Source organism: Rattus norvegicus, chromosome 9 (genome assembly GCF_021556685.1).
Source record: "Rattus norvegicus strain SHRSP/BbbUtx chromosome 9, alternate assembly SHRSP_T2T, whole genome shotgun sequence".
In the NCBI taxonomy this organism is placed as follows: Eukaryota; Metazoa; Chordata; class Mammalia; order Rodentia; family Muridae; genus Rattus; species Rattus norvegicus.
The window spans coordinates 57072240-57099395 of NC_141542.1; the positions used below are offsets into that span (position 1 = coordinate 57072240).

General features: G+C 45.5%; 1 protein-coding gene, 1 long non-coding RNA gene and 1 other non-coding gene across 4 annotated transcripts in view; 2 read left to right on the plus strand and 1 right to left on the minus strand.

Annotated features, from left to right (window-relative positions):
• Positions 1-990: 990 nt before the first annotated feature.
• The window catches only part of Creg2 (cellular repressor of E1A-stimulated genes 2), a 46239-nt gene continuing 20073 nt past the window's right edge, over positions 991-27156 (minus strand). Inside the window, 2 exon segments of the mRNA NM_001447353.1 lie at positions 991-6171; positions 7621-7734. Coding sequence (NP_001434282.1) covers positions 6024-6171; positions 7621-7734 — 262 coding nt within the window. The 3' untranslated portion in view covers positions 991-6023.
• LOC134480363 (uncharacterized) lies at positions 17725-26989 on the plus strand. Of its 2 annotated transcripts, none has more exons than XR_015629490.1 (2): positions 17725-18976; positions 26241-26989. It is a non-coding gene; the product is annotated as an uncharacterized LOC134480363 (long non-coding RNA). The 2 variants fall into 2 exon arrangements; XR_015629489.1 differs by lacking the exon at positions 17725-18976 and adding an exon at positions 21615-21712.
• LOC120094921 (small nucleolar RNA SNORA17) lies at positions 23315-23445 on the plus strand. The gene has a single exon (XR_015630047.1). It is a non-coding gene; the product is annotated as a small nucleolar RNA SNORA17 (small nucleolar RNA).

Sequence of the window (27156 nt, forward strand, 5' to 3'; positions counted from 1 at the left end):
AAATCCCCAGCACCCATGTGAAAATCCAGGCACGGCCATACTCAGCATACCTGTAACTTCATTCTGTAGAGAGCAAAGGTAGGAGGGTCACTTAGCTGCCAGTCGAGCTGTGGTTCAGTGAGAGACCCTGTCTCAGGGGAATAAGATAAAGAGGAATAGAGTGGGACACACAATGTCCTCCTTCGATCTGTGTATGTGTGCACCTACACACACACACATACACATAAACACACATGCACACATATATGTACACATACATACACACACATACACACACATACCCATACATGCACACATACATACACACACATACACACACATACCCATACATGCACACATACATACACACATACATACATACACACATAGTCACACACACATACAGTTACACACACACCCATATGCACACATACACACAAACACAAACACATGTAAACACACACACACATACATCCTTTAAAAATTAAGGTGGAGGGCTGGAGAGATGGCTCAGTGGTTAAGAGCACTGACTGCTCTTCCAGAGGTCCTGAGTTCAATTCCCATCAACCACATGGTGGCTCACAACCATCTGTAATGAGATCTGATGCCCTCTTCTGGAGTGTCTGAAGACAGCTACCGTGTACTGATATATAATAAATAAATCTTTAAAAAAAAATTGAGGTGGCAAGCACTTAAGGAGAACACCTGACATTGTCTTCAGGCCTGTAAATGCACACACATGCATGCACACTTATATGCATATGTACATATATAAACATGTTCATATACAAACATGTCTATATATAGTATATGTACACACAATATTAAACCAACACAACTGGTAACTACTTTTTTTTTTTTAACTGGTAACTACTTTAAGACTGGGAAATCTAGGGGTTGGGGATTTAGCTCAGTAGTAGAGTGCTTGCCTAGGAAGCGCAAGGCCCTGGGTTCGGTCCCCAGCTCCGAAAAAAAAGAACCAAAAAAAAAAAAAGACTGGGAAACCTAAAGTGTGGCTACAACAGCATTTCTTTTTATTTATATATTTTTATTCTTTGACAATTTAGTATGCGTTTACAAAGAAATATCATCATACCCCACCACCCCAATTTCCCCCTCAGCTCCCCTGGGTTTTTTACTTCCAAGTCTATCTTTCAATTTTATGCCTTTTAGTTAAAAGAAAACCCCACTAAGCCCATTTATGCTGCCCATATATGCCAGACCGTGGGTGCAGCCAGCAGCCACACGCCTGAAGAATGATTCTCCCTCCTCAGTTGTCAACAGCATCTCCTCAGGAGCAGGGCCCCTTGCAGTCCTGCCACAGTCGGGTTGGAATTTACAACAGGATTTCTAGGTCAGCAAATAAAGTTCCCACAATGCAGAGCCTCATAAAGTCACAGCAGCCATGATCGATGGCAAAGCACTTGAGTTCTGGTGATGCTGGCGGATTGCTTGAGCCTAGGGTTTCGGGACCAGCCTAGGCAAGGCAACAAGATCAGTCTCAGCAGAGAAGAAGTACAAATGGAGTCGCCTGCACAGTCTTTTCTTTCTGTTGGATAGGTTTCCAGCAGAGGTACTGCAGTAGCCTCTACTCTTTTTAAGAACCTAACAATGCTTTATAATAGTACATAAAAAAGACTATGTAAAACCACACAGTATAGTTAGGATAGCATAGTCAAGCACAGAAGCTGTACTAGGAATGAATTGGTCTTTGATGAAACAGACATACCTGGTGTGAAGATGGACTTTGTGTTCCACATGCCTTACTCAAGACAGACAAACCACAAGTAAGTTTCCCATAAGTGACTTGAGACCACAATCGAATGAACATCAGTAGGTTATCCTAGAGAAGTCTGCCATCAAGAAATACTTCACTAGTGACAGTTATGTTATTAACAGTGAAATACAAGACTTTTGGGGACAACTTCAGAACACATTTCAATCCTAAAAGAATATGGTCACCAAGAGTCAATATGCACTAAGGTATGTGGGCACCCGGAGCAGCAGAATCTCACTCTATGTGTTAGCTTCATGGTTGTGGCAAGCCACAGCAAATACATTAGCGAAGGCTATCCCCTGCCCAAATTAGAGGATGATTACTGGGAATACAACGAGAAAACCTTATTTTCAGACTTGATTGCTTATATATACTCAACATGTGTACGCCAGAAACTTGAAGAAACTCATCTCTTCTAAATGTCTTGTAGAAAATTTGTACGGCACATGCAGGCACATCTATGCCATTTTCATTTTCATGGTGCTGGGGTTACGCCCGTGTTTCATGCTAAGCAAAGGCTCGGCTGAGCTGTCCTCCAGGTCCTGCCAGGTTCTTAGTCGTTTGTGTTCAGCATTAACTTGAATACATTTAGAAAACTTTTAAAAGAAGAGTTACAAGGCTCCTGCAAATATTAGTGATTAACAAGGGCCATGTCTCCTCTCTGCTACACTTTGATATGGAACAGTTCATCTTGTCTCCTCTCTGCTACACTTTGGTAACAGTTCATCTTGTCTCCTCTCTGCTACACTTTGGTAACAGTTCATCCTGCATCTTCTCTGCTACACTTTGATATGGAACAGTTCATCTCAGTTAGGGACTCACAAGCAAGATGCATGCATGTCTTACTTGAGTCTTTCCATTAAATACTTCCCTCTGAGGTAGCTGTAGGTGCTGTAGATAATTAAAGATGCAGGTGCAGTTTTAAGAAATAACACAAAGAGATCCTGTATTCGTCTTACCCAGTTTCCAATTTAATAATGATTTAGGTCAAGGTATGCGTACCTCCATCACCATAAGGATCCATCATTATCCACTCACAGTAAGATTCACTCACTCTGTGACCTCCTTTCTGAAAAGTCTTCATTCTTAAAGACCCCATTGGGAGTGTTCCATGGATGGAACTATATGATATGAACACTTCTATGGCTTGCATAATCTTCCACAGAGTCACCAAAGCTGCTTGTGTCAGTAATTAGCTCCTTTATATTGCTGAGTGCTATTCTATGGTATAGATAATGCCACAGTTTGTATTGCTAGATACCAGATCAAAGGATTAAAGGACATCTAGTGGATTCCAAGAGTGACCGTCTTGCTGACCCCATCATATGTAAGTCTTCGTGTGAGTGGTAAGTTTTCATTTCTCTGGGACCAGTTTCTTATTTCTGGTTGGTAGGCAGGTGCATTATTTAGTGTTTTAGGAAAGAGTCAAGTGGTTTTCTAGTTCTAGTTGATGTTCCCCGCAGCAGTGTATCACTATCTGCTTCCTTCACACCTTTGCTCCAATTTGGGTATACTCTTAACACTAGCACTTGTCTGCAGATCTTCTGTCACCATCACCTGTTTTTTGTCCTCTTAGGAAAGTCCTTTGCATAGCCAACCCTTTAAAATTTAATGAGATATAACTTAATCAAAATTTCCTTTTATAGGTTATGCTTTGGTGTTTTATAAAGTACAAAAAACACTCTGCCAAGCCCTTGCTCCAAAGGTTTTCTAGTTCTTTTTACAGCCTTATAGTTTCACTTTCTTATGTTTACAAGTGTGAGCTCTTCTTAGTTTTTATGTAAAGTCTGAGGTTAGCCCAGGGTTCACTATGAGTGTCCACATGTTCCATCACATTTGCTAAAGGCTGTTCCTGACTTTAGTGTGTGTGTGTGTGTGTGTGTGTGTGTGTGTGTGTGTCAGGGTCTCTGCTTTTAAAAATATTATTTACTTATTAATTTTATGTGTATTAGTGTTTTGTCTGCATGGGTGTCTGTGTGAAGGCTCCAGATCCCCTGGAACTGGAGTTACGTACAGTTGTGAGTTGCCATGTGGGTGCTGGGAATTGAACCTGGATCATTTGGAAGAACAACCAGAGCTGTTAACAGCTGAACTGTCTCTCCAGCTTCTGCTGGCTTTAAAAATGTAAATTATGTGCAATTTTCTATGTAGTTAATCTAAATAAGGAGACTTTTATTCCTTTCTTTCCAATCTGTACACTTTTAATTTCTTTTTCTTGCCTTATTGCTATGTCTAAAGCTTCTAATTTTATGTCTAAAACTACAAATTTTAATTCATTGTAAATTCCTGGAGATTTGCTGAAACAAATTTTCCTGAAGACGGAGCATCTGATTCAAGCCCATTAACTTTCAACACTGTTGTTGCTGTCCAGACAGTTCAGATTTCATTTCTTCTAACTCTGATAAATGTCTGATAACACTCTTTGCGGTTTGTGATTGCAACCTGCTCTTCAAAGCCTTGGAAGCATCAGTAACTCTTAAGGAGCTAACTCACAGCAAGCTAACAGAGCAAAAGGTATCAGTGAGGTGGACTGAGAAGCCATGTTGAAGAAGCCATGAGAGGCAGTGGTGCTTCAAGGATTGATGTCGGAGGTTGACCTATGGAACACCTATAACCTGCAGTTTGTTCTGCCAGTCCTCCAACCTTCTTCTAAATTGGGAGTAGCAATAATTTTAAACTCTAGCAATAGGAAATACCTCTAACAAAGCCATCCTATGATTTTGTACTAGAAATAATGATTGTTGGGAACTCTCGTGAACTGGCTTATGTCAAATAAAAAAGGACTGTCCAGCCCTCCTAGGTTTCTAGTAATAAGTACTTAAATATGTTTTTTTTTTTTTTTGGTTCTTTTTTTTTGGAGCTGGGGACCAAACCCAGGGCCTTGCGCTTCCTAGGCAAGGAACCCCAACCCCTTAAATATGTTTTAACAAGTCAGCTTGCATCTTGCTTTGTTAAAATTATTTTAAGAATGTATATATTTTCTACGTTAGTGATGTGTTATGTTATACAACATACCTGATCAATCACAGAGAATTTCTAGCCATCGTGGAAAGATAGAAAACTTGGCCTTGGTGGTGTGTGTTCTGGTCCAGTCAGGCCTCAGGTATGTATACAGTTTCAATTTTGTATCTTCTGAATGCCAGGAACTCTTGTAAAAGATTTGTTGAAAAAGTTGAAAGCGTGCTCCCTACCTCTGCACCCAGCACTCCCAGCAGGGCAGTTTGTCATTGTCCTTTAAAATCACAACCATTGCTTGATGACCCTCTGTGGAAAACACACACCCATTGTGTACAGTGAACACAGGAGCCTGAGCTTAGGATGCTGAATGGTTTTCTCTTAGCCTAGTCTCCGGGTATGAATGAGACGCCAGGACATCTTACTAGGTAGGGCTTAAGTGAGGTGATTCTGTTGAGGGTCTGGCCTGAGGCTAGGCAGTGAGCAGACTCTCAGGCTCTTTCTCTTGCCCACTGCTTTCCCTTTCTCGTTTGCACTCTTGCCTCTGTCTTTGCTACATCGCACAGATAGAGGTGCTCTTACTTCATGAGCACCACACTTCATGAGTGGTAGAGGGGCACTTCCTACAGGAAATATTAACAGCGGGAGATCTGGGAAGCTCAATGACAAAGCTACCTCATTCCTGTTAATGTTCTGCTGTAGTCTGCTCACACAGAACAGGCCAAGCACAAAACTGCATGTGCTTAGTCTGCTTGCTATACTACAGTGGGGGGAAAGGCTCCCCAAGTGACCCGCAGGTTCTAGAAAATACATCAGCAATTTAGTGACATAGTGAATAACCTTCCGACCGAAAGCCTTCCACCTTACCCTGAACCCACAGCCACAGCGTGATGCATGCTCAGCTCTTGTTAAGCAATGGACCGCCATCCAAGGCACGGCTTTTGCGTGGTAAGCAACACAATGTTCTCACGATACAAGGCAATGACATGCTATATACAGGCATCATTTTTTTAAAGAACAGAATAGCAACTACCACTTCCATTTTTGACAACCACGATTTCCAAATGGGAGCTTCTGGATTGAGTACAGAGTGAACAGAAACGTTTCTATGTGGATGATGGATCAGCAAAGGACCACTCCGATGGATCTCAACGCTAGCCCAGGGCTCCCTGTTCATCCTTTCTCATTCTGCTGTAGGATGACAGGGCAGCTGGGTACTCTTCAAACAAAGAGATGGCAGTCAGAGACTGTCTGGCTTCTGCCCTTCGAAGGGCTTCATCTTAAAGCAAGCCCCGGGACTTGTGTGTTACTATCAGGCCTTTCTTGGGGCTGCTTTGAAGTATTCCTCCTTTGGGATGTCAGATATGCCTCCATACCATTTCTGAAGCCAGATGTGTTCTACCCACATCTTCATGAAGAACCATTCATACTGGCGAGGCCACTTCCTCATCCCTGGATGCCTGCAGGAACAAAGGGATAGCATGGTGAACCTGCCATTCTGTACCTCAGCCAGTTCCGGGGACCTCCTACCTGTTGGCCTGATTTGTGCTGAGAGTCGCTCAACCCAGCCAGAGGTAGAAGCTTATGAGCTGGGGCTTGGGGCCAGGGCTGGGGGAGCCCAGGAAGGCAGGAAGCTGTAGTTGCTATACAGAGCAGCTAAGGGCTCAGTTCTGGAGCTTGCTAATGAGTGTGGACGCTAAAGCTGCACCTATGGCTGTTTCCTCACCTGTTGCAAAAGTTAAGGCTTTGATGCTCATCACAGGGTTGTATGGGGAGAAACAGGAAGTGTATACAGAAATAGCATTTGGTTCTAGCCAGTGCTCAGTGGATGCTGGTGGTTGCTAGAGGGAAAGACTGTGTGTGTGTCTGTAGGAAAGGCAAGAGAATGGTGAAGCTGTGAAATGTGGTCTCCTGATGGCGAGATTTCCGTTCCTGCGGGAAGCGTGGACAAAGAGCTCCACCTGCGTCCCCTGCTACACTCACACTTGCATTTCAAACACATTGTAATACCTATGGACGCAGACATGATGGTCCATCTGTCTTGTAAGATTTTATAAAAATACAAGCCTCCTCCATGTCACATATAAAGATGTGATTATCACAAGACAAGGGCCAAACAGTAGGCCACACGGGTGTCTGTAACAAGCAAACACCATGGTGGTCTCCGTAGAGATGTCTGAGCATGTCCGAGGCACAGATGGGGCCAGGAAAGCTCCCTTGCTTTCATTGCGAGTCACGTGAGCGACTTGTTTTTTGTCTGCTTGACACAAGTCGGGACCAACTGGGAAGATGAAACTTCAATGGAGAGAAATGCCTTCATCAGATTGGCCTGTGGACAGTTTCTTGATTAATGACTGATGTGGATTAATGATGGTGGGATGTGCCACCCCTGTGTAGGTTGGTCCTGGGGTGTAAGAGGCAGCAAACTGAGCAAGCCAGGAGGAGCAAGCCAAGCAGTAGCGTTCCTGTCTACCATCTGATAGCCATTTATTCTTCTCTATTTTGAGACAAGCCTTTGTGTGTGTGTGTGTGTGTGTGTGTGTGTGTGTGTGTATGTGTGTGTGTGTATGTGTGTATGTGTGTGTGTATGTGTGTGTATATGTGTGTGTATATGTGTGTGTATGTGTGTATATGTGTGTGTATGTGTGTGTATGTGTATGTGTGTGTGTATGTGTGTATGTGTATGTGTGTGTATGTGTATGTGTGTGTATGTGTGTATGTGTGTGTGTGTGTGTGTGTGTGTGTGTGATAAGTTCTCACTATGTCGCTTAGGCTAACCTTGGATTCACTATGTAGCTCAGTCTAGCTTCAAACCAAATCTTTCTGCCTCAGCCTTCCAAATGCTGGAGCTATGGGCACACACCAACACACCTGGCTCTGGGGAAACCAGTTCTAAAGCAGCTTCGTACCTTGAGAACATGGCTTGCTTGGCGAACTCCACCTCCCCCGGTGGCACCGTGACCATCCGGCCAGTGAGCGTTAACCGAGCACACCGGGGATCTTCTGGGTCGACGATGTTTTTTCTGCACGGGAAGAACATGGTTCATATGTGAAGGCAACGGCAACACAAGAGCCTGAGACACCGAGGACTTTGTCAAACATTTAAAGTGGTCATGTTGTTTATACCACCTCAGACTTCTGTATCGTCCGTAACCACTGTAGACTGTTTCGTCATAGGCCATGTGGGTTTTGCATATGCTGGATGCCAGCAGGGTAGTTAGAAGACAGCTGACACACTCTAGGCTGGGGCCCACATGCCGTGGGAACTGTAATTTGCCATTATTACTGTGGTAGTTTGGCCGATGTGCTAAGGACTAGGTCAGGAAAAGGTCATCCTGAAGGCTGGACAGTGGTGGTGGGTGACTTTAGTCCCAGCTCAGGAGGCAGAGGCAGACAGATCTCTGAGTTCGAGGCCAGTCTGGTCTACAGAACAAGTCCCAGGACAGCCAGGGATACACAGAGAAATCCTGTCTTGGAAAAAAAAAATTACCCTAACATACCCAAACCAAGAAATCATGGGGTTAATGGAAAGCAAACCCAGTTTTATTTATGTGTGGAGTAGAGCCACAGAGCGAGGCTATGTGAGACTGAGAGAGTTCTAAGCGGCTTGAGCTGCTCCCCGCTCAGCCCTTGGAAGCTGATTCCATCAGGGAGGTGCTGAATTTTGTCAGTTCATTGGAATGTTCAGGTGAGGAGGAAAAACTGGTCACTCTGGAATTTCTCAAGCCTTGAAAGGCTTTGGTAGCCTCTGGAAAAGTGTTCCTCCAGGCAGATTCAGTTCCAGACAGTGTGTCTGTGTGGCCGTCCAGTCAGCGAATCTCTAAGGCTCAGGAAAGATTCATTCGTCCCTTCCCCCATCGGGTGTGTGTGTGTGTGTGTGTGTGTGTGTGTGTGTGTGTGTGTGTGTCCCCTTCTCTTCACTTTTCTTCCCCTTGCTTGGTCTGTAGTCTTTTTGACTCATTTTAATACCCATCATGTAACCTTGTCAGATTTTAAGTTTCATAATCTTTGCCCTTTTCCTGTCCGTCCGTTCGTCCGTCCGTCCTTCCTTCCCTTTTCTTCTCCTTCTCCTCTTCCTTTCTCTTCTTTTCCTTCTCCTCTTCCTCCTCCTTTTTTACTCTTCCCCCGCTTCTCCTCTTCCTCTTTTTCCTCCTCTTCCTCTTCTTTTCCTTTTCTTCCTCTTCTCTCCCTCCTCTTCTTTCTCTTCTTCCTCCTCCTCCTCCCCTCTTCCCCCTCTCCTCCTACCCCACTCCTCCATTTTCTTTTTTTAGAGAATGTAAGAGCAGTGACGCCCTCCACATTTTTCCTCAATGCCATTTTCTTCCTGGAGTCACCTTTAGTTGAGTGGTTTTGTATTTTATTATCTATAGGCACCAGCAAGCAACATCTTGCTTTCTGCAGACTTAACACGGTACATATATATATCAAATTATAACCCTGCAGCTTGATGTTTTCCACCTGATTTATGTTGGAGATTTGTTTGTGCTGACAGCGGTGGTTCTACTCCAATGATCTGCGCTGCCTGTAGAGGTCTACGGTAAAAACGTTTATGAAATTTATCTATTCGTTATACTTTGGTTTCCCCATTTTCATTCTCTCTTGGCTGTGGATGATTCCACGGCAATTGTTGCTGCGTATGACTCCCCGGGCATAGATCTGAGAATGGCCTTGGTTGGCAACATCTCTTCGACTTTGTGAAAGGCTTTTGCAATTCATCTTCTGAGTAGGAAGGAATTTGTAGCTGTTTGTTCTCTCTGACGTCTGATATTAACAGAATAAGGTTTTCACAATTGAACACTTCAGTAGCCTCTTAGCTATAGCTCCTTGGTTGTCTCTGAACTTAAACATGTAATACGTTTCTGCACTGTCTCTATATCTATATATTTATATCCAACTTTAAGTCTAAATCTTACTGTTTAACATGTAATAACCCAGTTGGGGTTATCGGTTAAAAGAATTGCCTGGGTCATACTCACAGGAAGAAAAGGATTTGCTGTTTATTAGAAGTTCAAATATACACAGTCAGCTTTTCAGCACTGAGGGAACCAAGTTAATGGAGGAGGGTTCCCTTTGGTCCATGCCTTTGAGCTATCAGCCTGGCATCAGCTGACCCATCGCTGTGGGTCCAAAGGAAGCTGAACACTGCGGATGGGGAGCAGGGGGCTGGGGGGAAGGGAGATGCTGCTCACTCCATGGTGGATGGGAAGCAGAGAGGGACGGGGAAAAGGGATGATAAGGTACAGTCTTTCTAGGGATTGTGATTTACTTCCTTGGTGGCTATTCTTGGTTGTCAATCTGACTACATCTGGAATTAATTAACAGCTGAGCACACCTGTGAAGATTTTTATTTTCCTTAATTAAGTCATTTGAAAGGGGAAGAGCCAATTTCAGTTCTGATCCCTTTGAGGTGGGAAGACCCACCTTTAATCTGGATCAAGCCTTCTGTTGGTGGCGGCCTCGATGAAGGACACGAAGAAGGAAGCCTGCTCCCTTTGCCTGCTTGCTCCTGCTGGCATAGTCCAGTTCCTCTGTGGTGTTACAGCCTACTTCTTCTGGATTCCAGTGTATCCTGAGGACCAGCTGAGACATCCAGCCTTGTGAACTGAACCACCGGATTCTTGGGCCTTCTGCTGGTAGACAGCCATCGCTGGACTAACAGGACCACGACTCGCAAGTCACTCCAATAAATCCTTCCCCCTCCCTCATATATATAAAATATATATATATACACACACACATATACATACATATATACATACATATATATACACATACACATATATATACATACACACACATACATACATATATATATATATTAGTTCTGCTCCTGGATAATACATAATCTAACTATGCTTCTCCTTCTGGAGTTTTCATCAGGCACCAAAATTATGCTATCAACTGCAGACCAAGTTTTCATACACGAGTCCATGAGGGAATATTTTATATCTAATATAAAATATTAGATATATAATATTTATACTATATATATATAGTATGTAATATTTTATATCTGGCTGGGCCCCAAAGGCTCATGGTCAACTCATATTTTTAAAAAGGATTTATCTGTTTTATTTATATGAGTATACTTTGCTGTCTTCAGACACACCAGAAGAGGGCATCAGATCTCATTACAGATGGTTGTGAGCCACCATGTGGTTGCTGGGAATTGAACTCAGGACCTCTAGAAGAGCAGTCAGTGCTCTTAACTCCTGAGCCATCTCTCCAGCCCTCATGGTCAACTCTTAATACAAATATGCACTTAGTCTATCTCCAATATTCCCCAAAGTCTGAATAGTTCTAGAATGGCTTAAAAGTTCAAGTCCAAAGTTTTTTCCTGAGACCCAAGGTAAATCTAGCTGCAAGCCTCTGTAAATTCAAAAGACGCTGACAATCTGCAATGACACAACCTAAACATTCCCAGTTCAAAAAGGAAGAGTCGGGGAACAGAAAATAGGGGTGAGGGCAGTTCAGAGCACTGACTGCTCTTCCAGAGATCCTGAGCTCAATTCCCAGTAACCACATGGTGGCTCACAGTCATCTGCAATGGCATCCAAAGCCCTCTTCTGGTGTGTCTGAAGACAGTGACAGTGTACTCACATACATAAAATAAATACATCTACAAAAAGAAAAAAGAAAGAATGGAAGGAAGAAAGGAAGGGTGAGAGGCAAAGCAAGACCCAAACCTAGCAGGGTAAACATTAAACCTCACAGGTCCATGCCCAGCTCCTGGGCACATGGGGCACAGTGAGCACCATTCTGTGGCTTTGATGTTTGCAGCCCTCAAAGCTTCTCTTTTGTGTTGGCTCTATGTGCTACATGTAGTTTTCCTTAACAGGAGGTCTACTCTCTGGGCTCTGACATCCAGGGTGCCCATGGCAGCTTAGGGTTCACCCTCCAAGCTTCATTCATTGCCCTCTCTAGGATTGCTGGAAGTGGCTCCAGTCCCATGACATATTTTGGGGCCTTTTAAACTCTCCTTGAAAATCTGGGTGTGCCCTTCCAAGGCTACATCACCTATGCGTTCTGCGTACGTGCAAAATTAGAATGCACGCTGACAACCCGAATGCATGCTATCAGACCTACAGTTGACAGTCCTCCTTGAACCAAGTCTGGGTGGTCTCTGAGTGCCTATATGGCTGAACAGAGTGAAATGAATTCTGGGAAGACAGTTTCCTTGGAGGCCTTTTGTGAATACAAAGTTCCAGAGTCCTCTTCTCCAAGCCAAATCTTTCAAACAAGTTTATTCCTTTCCATCTTTAGGCCAGAAATGGACAGAGTCTGGCCAATTCTCCTGATGCCCTCAGGACATCTTTGCCAGTTTTCTGGTGCAAAGTTCGAGATCCCCCCCCCAAACTGGTGTTAATCTGTTCTTTGATGCTGCCTTCCTTACCCTAAACTTGAAAACCACTTCTCTCCTGTCTAAACAAGTTTTTCAAATCTCCCCGATCTCTCTCTCTCTCAAATCTCATTACAAAACACCCAGAATTATAAAAAATATCGAGTGTTTTACCTAGGGATTTTATCACTAAGGCAAAAAAGCCATGACCAAACCGCAAATTGGGGAAGAAAGGCTTAATCCAGCTTACACTTCCAGATCATAGTCCATCACTGGAGGAAGTCAGGATAGGAATTCAAGTAGGGCTGGAACCTGGAGGCAGGAGCTGATGCAGGGGCCATGGAGGGGGGCTGCTTACTGATTTGCTTGCTCTGGTTTGCTCAGCCTGCTTTCTTATAGAACCCAGGACCATAAGCCCAAGGATGGCACCATCCACCATGGGCTGGGTCCTCCTCCATTGATCGCTAATTGAGAAAAATGCCTTACAGCTGGATCTCATGGAGGCATTTCCTCAACTAAGGCTCCTTCCTCTCTGATGACTCTGGTCGGTGCCAAGTTGACACACAAAACCAGTCAGTATATCTAAAATAATCGACTGCACTGCTTGAAAGTAGCAAACCCTTCCACAAAGTCTCAGGGAAGGGATAAAATGCAGAACAGACATTTGTTACAATGTAGCTCACACAGACTCCCCCTCAGCTCTCAATGGAGAGCTTGCTCCCACCTGATGTCAAATGTATACTCCAGTCAACCAGAATCCGCCTCCTAGCTCAGCTCAACAGTGTGTTCTCCGGCTTCTCTAGAGCACATTTTCAAACTTCTAGATTCATCCAGCAAAACAGTTCCCAAAGCTTCTAAACCACGCCTCAGGTTTGAAACCACAGCTTTTCACTGAACAAAAACAGTTGAAGGGACGAAATACTTCGTGTCATGGCTTCAGAGTTGCAGCCCACTGTCTGCTAAGTCTATTGGGCCCAAGGGAAGGTTGACTATCATGCAGCATCTGATGGAGCAAGCTCACAATGATGAATAAGACGCAGAGAGGGCTGGGGGAAGGCAGCAACAGGGTCTGTCCAGGGCATGTTCTCAGTGATCCACTTGCTTCCACTGGGCCCCACTCCTGAACTTTCTATCTCATCCCAAAGTGGTACTACATTCTGGGGACCAAGTCTTTACCAAGGTGGAGGACACTTCACCCTCAAGTGAAAGGCACACCTTTAAACAAAACAGCCCTTTAAGTCACCCTTTAAACAACAGTCCTGGAGGTTTGTTTATGTATTCATATGCTGGAGCAGCCACCATGACTAAGTTTAGACCATGCACTTAGCATGTGCCAGTCAGACTGTGTGATGAGTGTAAACCTTAGGCGGAATAGCAAAAGTCCAACAGCCCGCATCACTATAAAGAAGGGCCGCAGGCTAGAGACCTTTCTCTGCCAGATGCTGACTCTCAGCAGAGGTCTGTAGCGCGTAGCTTTTCTACCCTGCCTAAGCTCCAGGAACTGGCTGCGCTCGCTACCAGCCCCTACCCATATTCCCTTGAATCCATGGTTAAAACACACACACACACACACACACACACACACACACACACACACACACACACACACACAGAGCTCAATTTCAACTTGCCTTTTGGTACAATTACTGGGCGCTACTCTCCCCGGCATGGAGAAGCGAGCCGTTATCAATACTCTCTTATCTCCATACCTCTCCACTTACCCTCAGCTAAACAAATACCTTCAACTGCCTACCTGGAGAAGCTGCCTCAGGCTGCTGCTTCGCCCAAAATCTCACATGGCTGGTCACCTTTTCTCCCTCAGAAGCATGGTAAACTCTCCTCTCTGCTCCTTTCCTTGCGCCTGTCTCCTACCTGCGGGGACCAGGAAATCCCGCCTATTATTTCCGCCCAGTAATTGGCCCATGGCTTCTTTACTGACAGATCAAGATCCAATTGGGAACAGAACCTCAGCATCAGAACCGCCCCTACAGAATTCCTATTTGTTAAAGCAGTCCCTGGGCAATGGTAGGAGAAGGGAGAGACAAGGCTCAGAAACACACCATTCTTATAGGATGCCTGATATTTAAGAGAGAAACTAGCAGGTAAAGTTTTATTATTCAGTAATCAGTGCTGAAAAAGTCGGCTGTCTAAGAAAGGCTTTAGAAATAGATTATTCCAAGCCAGGCATAGAGGCACACACCTTTAATTCCCGCACTCAGGAGGCAGAGACAGGAGGATCCCTGTGGGTTTTAGGTTAGTTTGGTTTACAGAGTGAGCCTCGCAACAGCTAGAGCTATATAGTGAGATCCTTTCTGGAACCTGAGCCCCAAATCCTTATGTCATTCTGTGCATATATCAATTCTACATGGAACCAATGACTTGCATGTGAGAAGCTGTAGAAGTTAGGCTTGGATCTACTCCCCTCAGCCCCATGCTCCCAGAAATAAGACTCAGACTCAGACTCAAAACATATTTACGAATACCTTGTCCATATATTTAAGTTCTTCTCTGACTAGATCATGACTTAAAATAACCCATTTATTCTAATCCACATTCTGATACATGACTGGTTACCTGTGCTCAGGTACAACGTGTCTGTGTAGCCACACCTTCCCGGGCAACTCTCTTGCACCTGGCTCTCTCCCAGAATCCTTCATACCTCCCAGATGTACCACCTCTTATTTCCTGCCTAAGCCATAGACCATCGAATTTATTATTGACAGGTGCCACATCCCTACAGACAAAAGATACTCTTCTACATGAAGCAAAACTCTACTGCATTTGAGATGAAATATGGGAACTATATCATGTTTATAGCTTTAAGTCTGGAGTTAAAGACAGTTGTGAGCTGCCATGTGGGCGCTGGGAATTGAACTCAGGACCTCTGGAAGAGCATTCAGTGCTCTTAACCACTGAAACATCTCTCCTGTCCCATAAATAGGATTTCTTAAATAAGACAGATGAATAGGTCATACAGACAGAATATCAATAAAATACCAATTTTCTCACTGAGGGAGATGGCTCGGTGGGTAGGGGGGCTTGCTATGCAAGCAAGAAGACCTGAATTCAAATCCAGCATCCATGTAAAAGCTGGTCATGCATGCCTAAACCCCAACATTGGTGGGCAGACACAGGTGGATCCTTGGAGCTCAATGGCCAGTTGGCCTAACTGAAATGTGAGCTTCAGCTTCAGTAAGGGACCCTGTCTCTCAAAAGAAGGTGGAGAGCAACTGAGGAAGACAACCTTGTTCGCCTTTAGCCTCTGTATGAGCATGCACGGATACACTACACTTGTGCTCACATGTGCACACACACACACACACACACACACACACACACACACACACACACACCCCGTATGAACTTTTCTCATAACAAAGATCCACCGGCTTCTACCTCCTGAGTGCTGGCATTAAAGCTATTTGCCCCAACACCTGGCTCACAACTAAATCTTTAAAGGCCTAATCTTTGGGCTGTGGTGGTAGCACATGCCTTTAATCTAAGCACCTGGAGTTCAGAGGCAAGCTGATCGTGAGTGCAAGACCAGCCTGTTCTACACAGGAAGGTCTAGACTATCCAGGGTTACCCAGGGAGACCCTGTCTCAGAAGAAATCCATCCTCTGAGGCCATGACTACTAAATTAAGTAAATGAACACATACAATACCCAGAGTGATGACATCACAGCAATATAATTTCTGTAGTCTTTATGGTTCCTACTGGTGTGGTTAGCTACATGAATAGACTTCCTTCTGTCACGCACAGCAGATGGCTAGCTAAGAGGTGTGAGTACAGCTTGCAAACAATTTATTTTGGGTTTCTGCGTCTGTGTGAACTGTTTTGGTGTGTAATTTCTATTCTCCTGACAGTCTAGCTGGTATTGAGTTGGTATTCACTCTGTAAGATGACAGGGCACATGGCACCCAAGGAACCACATCCCAGGTTATTCTCTGGCTCCATGCTCGTGCATACATATGTAGTATGAATCATACTGCCAATGAGTCACTTCTATCTGAGTTTAACTACTTAAACATGCAGAACAGAATGCCAACACATTGGCAGAAGTTCACATCACATAGGTACTCTTTGGGCTATTAGAAAGTCTAACTCCAGTAAGCCAAGGCTGAGTCTCATATAATGTCTAACAAGCACTGGGCTGTATTCCAGCACCATTATCATGTTTGAACAGACAGGAGGCTGATATCCTGTCCATGCCCAAAGCAGAAGGGGTGAGTACACAGATGCACAGAGACAAGGGTGAGTACACAGGTGCACAGACAGGAGTAAATACACAGGTGCACAAAGACAAGGGTGAGTACACAGGTGCACAAAGACAGGGGTCAGTACACAGGTGCACAGAGAAAGGGGTGAGTACACAGGTGCACAGACAGGGGTGAGTACACAGGTGCACAAAGACAGGGGTGAGTACACAGGTGCACAAAGACAGGGGTGAGTACACAGATACACAGAGACAAGGGTGAGTACACAGGTGCACAGACAGGTGTGAGTACACAGGTGCACAGAGAGGTGTGAGTACACAGGTGCACAGAGATAGGAGTGAATACACAGGTGCACAGAGATAGGAGTGAGTATACAGGTGCAGAGACAGGGGTGAGTACACAGGTGCACAGACAGGGGTGAGTACACAGGTGCACAGAGAAAGGGGTGAGTACACAGGTGCACAGACAGGGGTGAGTACACAGGTGCACAAAGACAGGGGTGAGTACACAGGTGCACAAAGACAGGGGTGAGTACACAGGTGCACAGAGATAGGAGTGAGTATACAGGTGCAGAGACAGGGGTGATTATACAGGTGCAGAGACAGGGTTGAGTGCACAGGTGCATAGAACTTTTGAGTTCTGCTGCCACTCTTACAGAAAACATAAAAAATTAGACAAAAATTAGAAACAGAAAACCCAACCAAAATGATAGCAACACTATTGTGGACACAGCCAAGGTGGTCACCAGAGGACAGTCGGAGGACTCAGATGACTCTTCTTAATTGACTGTGCATACAGTGAGCATCCCAGTTAAGGGCCTCTGGAAGAGCAGTCAGTCAGTGCTTCCAACTGCTCAGCCATCTCTCCAGCTCCAAAATCTAATCTTTAGATCCCTTGCCCCACATGGGCCCAGCTGTGTTTGTGGCAGAGGCGGATTGCAGTGGAGGAGATTAAATTGCAGGGCAATGAACAATACAGGGTGCAAGTAGGGTACACAAAAGCTTGAAAGTGTTTTTAAAGAGTCAGGTTTAATGGAGACTGGCTGTGTTTGTTACAGATCCTCTTCCAGGAAACCCAGGGGAGTATGGGAAAATACATTTTACATTTCCACGATCTATAATATGATCAAACATGATGTCCTGGGGTTTATCACCAGGGAAATGACAACAAAGAAGATAGTGTCAGCCTGCACCATGGTGAAAGCCAGCCTCCATTTAAGTCAGACTGTGACTGGATCTTTTGGTTTCCAGGTCTTTTTTTTTTTTTTTTAAAGATTTTATTTATTTTATATAAGTGAGTACCCTGTCACTCTCTTCAGACACACCAGAAGAGGGAATCAGATTGTGTTGCAGATGGTTGTGAGCCACCATGTGGTTGCTGGGAATTGAACTCAGGACCTCTGGAAGAGCTGTCAGTGCTCTTAACGGCAGAGCCATCTCCAGCCCCTGGATCTTGTGGGATATGCAGTTGGTTCAAATCTCCTACTTAGTTGTTTAGTCAGATGTAACTATTTTCCAGGAATATATTTTATATTTTAGCGTTGATTAATACTCATTGTGTCCATCTGAGGCAGGACCAGAGCAGCAATGTGCTGTCAGCCGAGGAGTAACTTGAAGATCTGGGTTGTTCAAACCCAGCGTAATCTATGAAAGGTCCATCTTGAGGAGGACTGGCCCTTAGCTCCTGGATGACAGACTCAGAGTCCTTTGAGTGCCCTGACTGCCTTTGTATGTCTGAGGACATTGGTCCACCGCACCATTTGGTCCCCTGGGGATTTAAAACATCTACGGAGCTGAGATCAAATGCAGCCACTACGGTGTGGTGTGCGTATACTAAACCCAGACTACGCAGGTCTGGAAGCCTGGGTGGCAGTACTTTGTACCCAGTTCTAGGCATGATGACTTGGAAAGTTGAGCTTGCCCCATGTAACTCCATGGCAGGAGACACCTGGAAGCTTCTGTCTGGTTTCTCTTGGACTTCAGGACACACACCTCGAGCCTTTGTTCGTCTCAACCTGTACCTTTTCAGTGCAGTAACTTGTGAGCTTTTTGAGTTGCAAATCTTTCTATTAAGTCACTGAACCAGTGGAGCCTTGGGGACCCTGATGTACCTGCCCACACAGACACTGTCAGCTCCTCAGAATGCTGACAGCAGGTATAAACAGCTGTGCGGGGACGTGACTGTCCCACACAGTCTCATTCATTGTGTTACGCTAAAGCCTTGACAAAGATGTCACACGTGTTTAGCTGAGACTTAAGGGACTTGTCTCTACCTGCCTGGAAACTTTCCTTTTCCACACAGCCTGATGAGTCCTAACAACAGAGTGACCACGCACACGGATTCAGACAAACTGCTGCGTGGGAGAGCATCGCGCTGCGTCCGGAAGGGGCTATCCTCTGCGGTGTTTTCAACACGGCAAAAGTCTAGTTGCCGAGTTGGGAATTTTTCTCCTGGGCTAAGATAAAGGAATCACAGAACGCAAGTGCAAGAAAAATGGAATCTTCTCAGCACGTTGTTAAGACAAACAAATGGACCCAGAGACACACGGGAGAGAAATAAATACAACCAGCGAACAAGAAACAACTCTAGACGCATGACGAGTGATAGAGTGTGTCCGCACAGGACCGTCATCAGGTTCATCTGTTCACAATTAAAGCCAATTTCTTCCACGAAATCTCCCTTGAACGCACTGGAATTAACCCTCTTAAGTAAGTCATCACAGAATAATAAAACAGTATATCTATTTATATTAATTTTTTTACTTTTTAAAATATTTTTTACTGTATATGTACACTGTAGCTGTCTTCAGACACACCAGAAGAGGGCATCGGATCCCATTACAGATGGTTGTGAGCCACCATGTGGTTGCTGGGAATTGAACTCAGGACCTCTGGAAGAGGAGTCATGCTCTTAACGGCTGAGCCATCTCTCCATTATTTATTTTTAATTTAATTTAATTTAATTTTTTACTTAGTCACTTTACATCTCACTTACTGCTCCCCTCCTGGTCATGCCCTCCGACAATCCTTACCCCAATCCCCTTCTCCTCTGAGTCAATCCCCTTCTCCTCTGAGTCGGTGGGGCCCCCGGTAATCCCTCCCCACCACCTGGGCACTTCAAGTCTCTGTGAGGCCAGGCGCTTCCTCTCCCACTGAAGCCAAACAAGGCAGCCCAGCTAGGAGAACATACCCCACATACAGGCAACAGCTTTTGGGAGAGCTCCCGCTCCAGTAAAACAGTATAGTTAAATAAGGATTTTTTTTTCTTCTCTACTGGTGGCAGTCATACAGAATTAATATATATATTAATTATATTTACTGTAATATATTATAATATATATTACTTATAATATATATATTATATTATATTTACTGTAAGTATAATATAATATATTACTTATAATATATATATTATATTATATTTACTGTAAGTACAGAACACTTCATTTGCACAATAGGAAGCCCAGCTTATCTTGGACTGAACCCAGGGCCTTGTGCTTGCTAGGCAAGTGCTCTACCACTGAGCTAAATCCCTAACTTCTTGGTATCATTTTCTTTCTCTGTGATAGGCTGGCTAAGGAGCCCTCAAAGGTTTCTTCATTCACACGTCTGGAGTGTGGGGAGAGAGATAATTGAGGTTAGCAATCCATTGGCTTTGAATAGGGAGATCTTTCCCCCCTGGGCTGTCTGGCTAGATCCATGATAATCACCAGCTTCTTTTGCTCCCCCCTCTTTCTCTCATTTTAAATATTGGTGTATTGATATAGAGTCTCACTACCTAACCTCGGCTGGCTTTGAACTTCCAATCCTGCCTCGGCTTCCTGAGCGCTGGGGTTAAAGAACTAGGTCATCACAGCTGGCTACAATTTTAAAGTAGGAAAAGGAGGTTAACGGAAATGTTGAGGGATAGGATGTGAGAAAGACTCAGCCGCCATTCCTGACCTTGAGTATGGCAGAGGGCACAAGCTGTAGAAGCCAGGAAAGTCAAAACAGTGGCCTTTCCCCTAGAGCCCTCCATTTCCCCCAAATTCTGGGTAGTTAGACAGAAGCTGGGTTCTCAATGGCAGAAGGAATAAATGGCCACCTGTGGTGCCTGTTAGCTTACCAAAGCGCCTGCTCCCTCTAGGCCTCTTCAGTCTCATAAATCATAGTCCATGGTAACACCCCAGCTCTCCTCACTTTCTCTCCTACCTGCTCTGTCTCCAGCTCATGGGCTCCCCGATCTCCAACTATCTACCCATTCTTCTTAGAACTCTGCGACTCCAGCTGTGTGTTCTCTTGGCCCTTCCCCTTGTTTTTAATCTCTTACTGTCCCATCCCCTTTCTTCCTCCCTGCCTCCGACTCTGCTCCTGCCTCTCCCACAGCCAGGTCCAGTCTGCTGGCCGTGTTCAGTCTATTACTTTCTCTCTCTCTGCTCTGGACTCTTCCAGATGACTCTGGCTGTTCTCTCCCCAATATCTATAATAAAAACCTCCCCTTAACCACACTCTGGAGCTATTACACCATCCATTTATATAGTTAATTCATCCCTACACTTTGTAAGCCCCTCCCATGACATCATTTTTCTCTTTATAACATTGGTTTCTGCTTCTGTCTGTCTACTGTTGCTAACAGGACACCACCGCAGACTGGGTAGGTTAAGAAGAAAAGAGGTTGTTTTGACTGTGACTGAAGAAGGTTAAGGGGCTGCATCTGGTGAGGCCACCTTGTGGGCATTGTGTGTTGGACAAACCCTGGTTTTAATTGGTTAGTTGTTAAACCTACTATTAAGATAAACTACTAACTGACTAAAGTTTTACTTTATTGACAGTGTGGACAAGTTAACACATTCTTAGAAACAAAGCCCCCATCAGTATTTAGTCTCACCTCTTGATAGTTTGACTCAGATTAATCCCTCTACCACAGACCTCTTTCCAATACCCAGCTGCTTGCTCACCATCTACAATAACACATCTTCTGTGAAATTAGACACGAGACAAGCAAACAAATATAAATCTGCCCATATTTTTCTCCCAGGTCCTTTTAGATCATTTCCTCTGTAAATGTGTAGTCCAAGTGCTAAAGGCTTTGTTCCCAGGGTGGCAACCATTTTGAGAGACAGGACTCAATGAGAGGTTCCTGAGGGATCATGGGAGATGTACCCCTTCTCTAGTCTGTCCTTGGCTTCCTGGCCATGAGGTGAACAAGTTAGCTCCCATGAGCTCCTGCTGTGATGTGCTCTCTTGTTCTAGGGAAACTGATGCAATTGGTCACATATAGGAACTCTACAACTGTGAGGCTAACAGGGGCCTCTGGAGGTCCAGCTCTCCCTGAGGTTCCATAGATTCACAGGCAGTTGATGGTTGCTAGGGAAGGCTATTGTGTAGCAGTTTCCTCCTGCAGGGATGCTGTTGTACTAAGTATTTAATCTCCTTTGGGGGTTTCGACTCTGCCTTTGTTCCCAGGTAAAAGACACAAAACCTTTATATTTATGATAAGCTTTATGCACTAGGACTGGGCAGATATCTACCCTCTAAGCCATTAGCATCTATTTCCCTATCAATAACCCTGAGTTATGACTTACTATTACTGTGCTCCATCTGGGCAGCTCTTAACTGCAATTGGCCAGCCCTCATGGCCATGCTTTCCTGACTCACCTACCCCATGATGTCTTCTCTTCTCTCTACCCTCTTCCTTTGTCCTTTGTGGTTTCCTGCTCAGACTCTAAGCCCTGGAAACAAAACCCCACCTATCTCTCCTCTACCCAGCTATAGGCTATAGGCATCTTTATTTACCATTCAGGGATGACTTTGGAGAACAAAGTTATCTATGCGAGAATCTCCTTGTCCCTTGGGGCAACCATGCCCAGTGTTTAGTATTATAATACATAGCAACTCACCAAACCTCAACAGGATGATCCTAAAGGCTCAGGAAGTAAAAGCTTTGTTAAGGCTCAGCATGTAAAAGCTTCAGGAAGTCCCTAAAACCAACCAGATACAACAGGCTCCTCCTTCTCCAAGTTTTTATAAGCCAGAAGAACTAAAAGAGTCTCTCAGGCAGGTCCGACTGCCTAGAAAAGGCTCAGACTAATGGAGCTGCCTGGGAAAGACACACTCCAATCTGTCAAGCTTCCTGTAAGCTTTGCGATGAACCTCGAGTTTCCAGATTTCATGAGCAGGAGTTTCCACCTCATGGCAGGGTGGGCTTTTGATGATGTGGTTGTCTAAGTAACACTTCAAACATACTCCTGGAAGTAACCCTGGAACTTGTCAGTTCACTAAATTGTACTTGGGTGGTATCCATACTTGGGTCTATTTTCAGTTTCATATCTGAGATGAGTAGACATTTGTTCACATTTCCCCAGAACTAGTGTCACACAACAAAGGCAGAGACACTTTCTTCAGCAACACAGCCAGTGCTAAGTTGCCCATGCTTCTGTAAACAACCCCTCCCCCATACGCTCCTCCCCATACAGCCCCTCTCCCATACAACCCCTTCCCCATATAATCCCTTCCCCATATAATCCCTCCCTCATACAACCTCTCCCACTTGCTCTTGAAGGTAGAGGAGATTGTCTGGGAAGCCAATAAGCACAAGTGCTAACACAGGGGAGGCGGATGTGATGTTCTGTCTATGCATAAATGAATAACGAAACCATCTAATAGAATTAATATATTGGGGTTGGGGATTTAGCTCAGCGGTAGAGCGCTTGCCTACCACGTGCAAGGCCCTGGGTTCGTTCCCCAGCTCCGAAAAAAAAAAAAAGAATTAATATATTGATAATTTTTTTAAGAGATGAGATTTTTCTCTTTACAAACTCTGGTTTACAAAATACCCAAGCTCCAGAAAGCTGACCTTAGTAATGGCTTCGCCACAGTCATAGGGAAAGCCTGGCTTTTGGGGGTGACATCTTCCCCTGTAGGTGGTCACTTCTCAACAGTCTGACATGGACTCTCTCTGTAAGTCCCTGTGCCATCCACACACCTCTCCCAGACCCTTTCCCAGCTCTGAAAATTTGCCCAGTTATCTTCAGGCCATTGCTGTGGTGTTTACATCTCGGAAAGTTCAAAGTTCCTATCTGGGCCCCTGGAGGTGTGGCTGCTCTGTCACACGTGCGTTAGTAGGTGACAGAGAAGAGAGACTGTCTATACTTGGTGTTCTGACCTATGAACATCTAAATGATTAGAAGTCTAACATTCCCTGAAAAAAGCAAATTTGAGACAACCACCAGTCCAGTACTGCACTGCATAGGCCAAGACTGGTTCTCAGGGCAAGAAGAAAGCAGGAGACTAGAAGAACCGCACCCGGCACTTCAGCCCTGAGCAGGAGTGAGCCCAAGACAGACAACCCTTGCAAGGGGCCACCTGGGTGGGTCTGGGTGAGGAGTAAGCCCTAAGCAAATACTGGACCATCAGTGTCATGGGACCTAGAAAGGGGGCTACCCTGAGATGACTACCAGCCTAATACCGAATAGGCCTGGGGGAGAGAAGACCATGCCCAAGGTGACCCCTGCCCAGTGCCATAATGCAGGAGCCAGGCATAGCACTTCTGAGGCCACTCCTGAGACAACCCCAGACACTCAGACACCCTGGGCATCACTAAGAGGAGTGAATGAGTGGTGGAGAAATGGAAGAGAAAGAGAAACAGAAGGATGTGGGCACAATGAAGAGATGCAGAACTGAAGATTTGAGGGTATCGAGGAACTGATGTGAGAAGCTAGTGATGACACCTGGCACCATGGTGGGGTCCCGCCCTGTGCTGCCACCAGGAGCCCATATCTGGGTTTATGACCCTGCAGCAGCGGGTCTATTACCACCAAAGGCCAGGCAGATGTCCCTGGTCTGGGCTGCCACCCAGGACATATTGATGCTGTTTGAGGCCTGTACAGAACCAGCCCTACCCCTCCCTGGGCATTGTGGGAGAGCTGGCCCTGGGAGCATAAGAGCGAGAGAGCTGACCCACCCCTAACCAGCTGCAGTACTCAGGGGACTGGGCCTCACACCTCCTAGTGAGCAACCTGAGGGTCTAAGTGTGGGAGAGCCAGCTGTCCCACTTACCTCTCCTGCAAGAAGAAATATCCTCCTCCCTTTTGCCACCTGCAGCAGGTGAGACCTGACCCTGGAGTCCTGTGAGCAGAACTGTCCCTGCCCCTCACCCGCAGGCTCTGTACCTTACCTGAGCAGTACAGTAGTGCTGACCCTGATTGTAGGGGCATGGGTGAGTTGGATCCAAGGGTGTGAGCTTGGGAGAGCTGGCCTCATAAATTGTCTGCTGTGACAGTGTGGTCCCTCCCTTGTCCTTCAACACCTGTGGTGGTGAGAAAGATTGCTCCAGGGTCTTGAGAGTGAGGGAGCTCATAGTAGTAAATATTAATAAACTATTCACCAACCCATGCTATTGCTGGCTCCCGTGAGCCACATGGCATCTGTGGGGTGTTTTCATCTCAATCAGCAAACGGTCTCCACCCAACTCATTAAATTCCCAGTTTCCATCCCACGCTGCCCCCTGCTGTGATCTTGCCATCCATCTAGTTCCCAAAGCAGGTCACTGCCATGCCAGTTCCGTACAGAGACCGCCTATCTCGGGGCTCTCTTGCTGCGGACTCTGCTGACATTTCCAGCATCCACCCCCTGTGGTTACAATCACAACTCCCAGTAACCTATTAAAATCAAAACTCAATAAGCTTGTAACTTATCAATCAGATTTATATCAGTAAATTCTCACTCCACAAAACGTCCACACCATAAACTCAGAGCCAATTAATGTTGCTATAGACTGCCCACCTAGGTAAGACAGATTGTTCTATAAAAATTCATCCCTTATAAAATATTCATAACTATCTGTGGCCCTTTAAGGCCACACAGATCTGGGTCGTCCTTCTCTGCCTCCATCTTGGTTCTTCTTCTCCTTTCTCCTCTCTCTTCTCTCCAAAACTCTGTGCCCGCCTCACTTTTTCACAGGCCTTGCCTCATCTTGTGCCTTCCTTCACCTACATATAGACAGCAATCTACAGGAGCTGACCCTGTATCTCACCAGAGCAGCAGGTTAGAGCTGGCCCTGGTTGTGGGGTTGTCCGAGAGCCAGCTGTGAGAGTGGGAGAGCCATCGGGCTGACCAGCTCAGATGCCTCTCATGCCCAGACCCAGAGCTTTGAATTGGTCCATCCCGACATCCACTTTGTGAATGGACTGTTGGAACGCATGAAGGGGCTTGCACTATAGATCCAAAGCTGCAGCATCTCCACAGACAATGATATCTGACAGGAGTCCCAGTGAGGTTCCAGTAGCAAAAAACAGGCCTCCTTGTACCAGACCAGCAAGTCATTGCAGTGAACATTTTCGAGCAGAGAAGTGTGGGCAAAAGACGTTATGGTTTGTATATGCTCAGACCATGGAGTGGCACTATTAGAAGGTGTGTCATTGTGGGTGTGGACTTTAAGACCCTCATCCTAGGGGTTGGGGATTTAGCTCAGTGGTAGAGCGCTTGCCTAGCAAGCGCAAGGCCCTGGGTTCGGTCCCCAGCTCCGAAAAAAAGAAAAGAAAAAAAAAAAAAGACCCCCATCCTAGCTGCCTGGAAGCCAGTATTCTGCTAGCAGCCTTCAGATGAAGATGTAGAATTCTTAGCTCCTCCTGCACCTTGTTTTCCTGGAAGCCGCCATGTTCCCACCTTGATGATAATGGATGAACCTCAGAACCTATAAGCCAGTCCCAATTAAATGTTGTCCTTATAAGAGTTGCCTTGGTCATGGTGCCTGTTCACAGCAGTAAAACCCTAAGACAAAAGGTCATGCTGTGGAACAGGCTGTGACACACTACAGCTTCCACAGTAAGATTCTTGTTGTTGTTGTTGTTGTTGTTGTTGAATGGGGAGGTTGTAAGGGTGGAGGGTGGGTACGAGGGGAGTGGGGGAGGGGGATGAGAGGGATTGGGGAGCATGATGTAAACGTCACAAAGAACCGATACAAAGTTCTAAGAAAGTGTACCAATTTCTTTAGCAGAAAAACAACACCATCAACAACAAAGCTTCTCACTGAATTCCGAGTTTCCCAGCGTGAGATCAAGCAGCTCAGAAGCTTAGGAAAAGCATCCAAAGAAAACTGTGCTTCCTTACAGTTCCTTGTTCACTGGGGCTAGAAACTCACTGTGAAGTCTTGTGATCCCACAGACGCTGGCCAGCCACACACAATGGGGCAGGAAAAGCTGAAGGAAGAGCCACTTATGTGTGTGTGGGGTGGGCGGGGGTGGGGTCAAACCACTCTCCTGCGAGGGGAGGGGAGAGTCACTGTCTGAATGAGGCTTCTCCAGGCTTCCCTTCTTGGCTGGATTTTCACATCTCTCTCATTCTGACAGGCTTGGGACACTGCAAGATTTACCTTCACCAACTGAATACTGTATTAGAACCATGTTAACTTCTATGTATTTTCCTGTGTGCAAAGGAAAATTCCCCTCAGAAGTAGGGCTTTAAACAGGACCTGTGGTTCTAGGGAGTCAGGCCCCTGAATTCCTAAGCCCCACCACACACCCAGAATCCTGGAGGTTGCAAAAGCAAGACCTTTGACTTAGTCCCCACTGTGGCCATACAGTTTTTAGGCAGCTGCAGCCATGCCCTTCCCACTCTCTACCTCCAATTACAGAAATTGCCCTCAGACCCTGTGCTGTGTACTGCCTTGTTCCCTCAGATCCTGCACCACAGAGGTGTGAGGCTCCCCCTCCCAGACCAATAAAAGTCTCTTCTTGCCACTGAGGTGATCTGAGTCCTCATTCTTTTATTTCCCTGTGCCCAAAGAGACATGTGTGCCTGTGTGTGCACTTTTGTTCCTGCGTACCTGTGTTCATGTGCACCTGTGTGCGGATGCCCTGGGGTTATGATGTCAGGCATCTTCCTTGATCCTTCTCCACCTTTACTCTGCT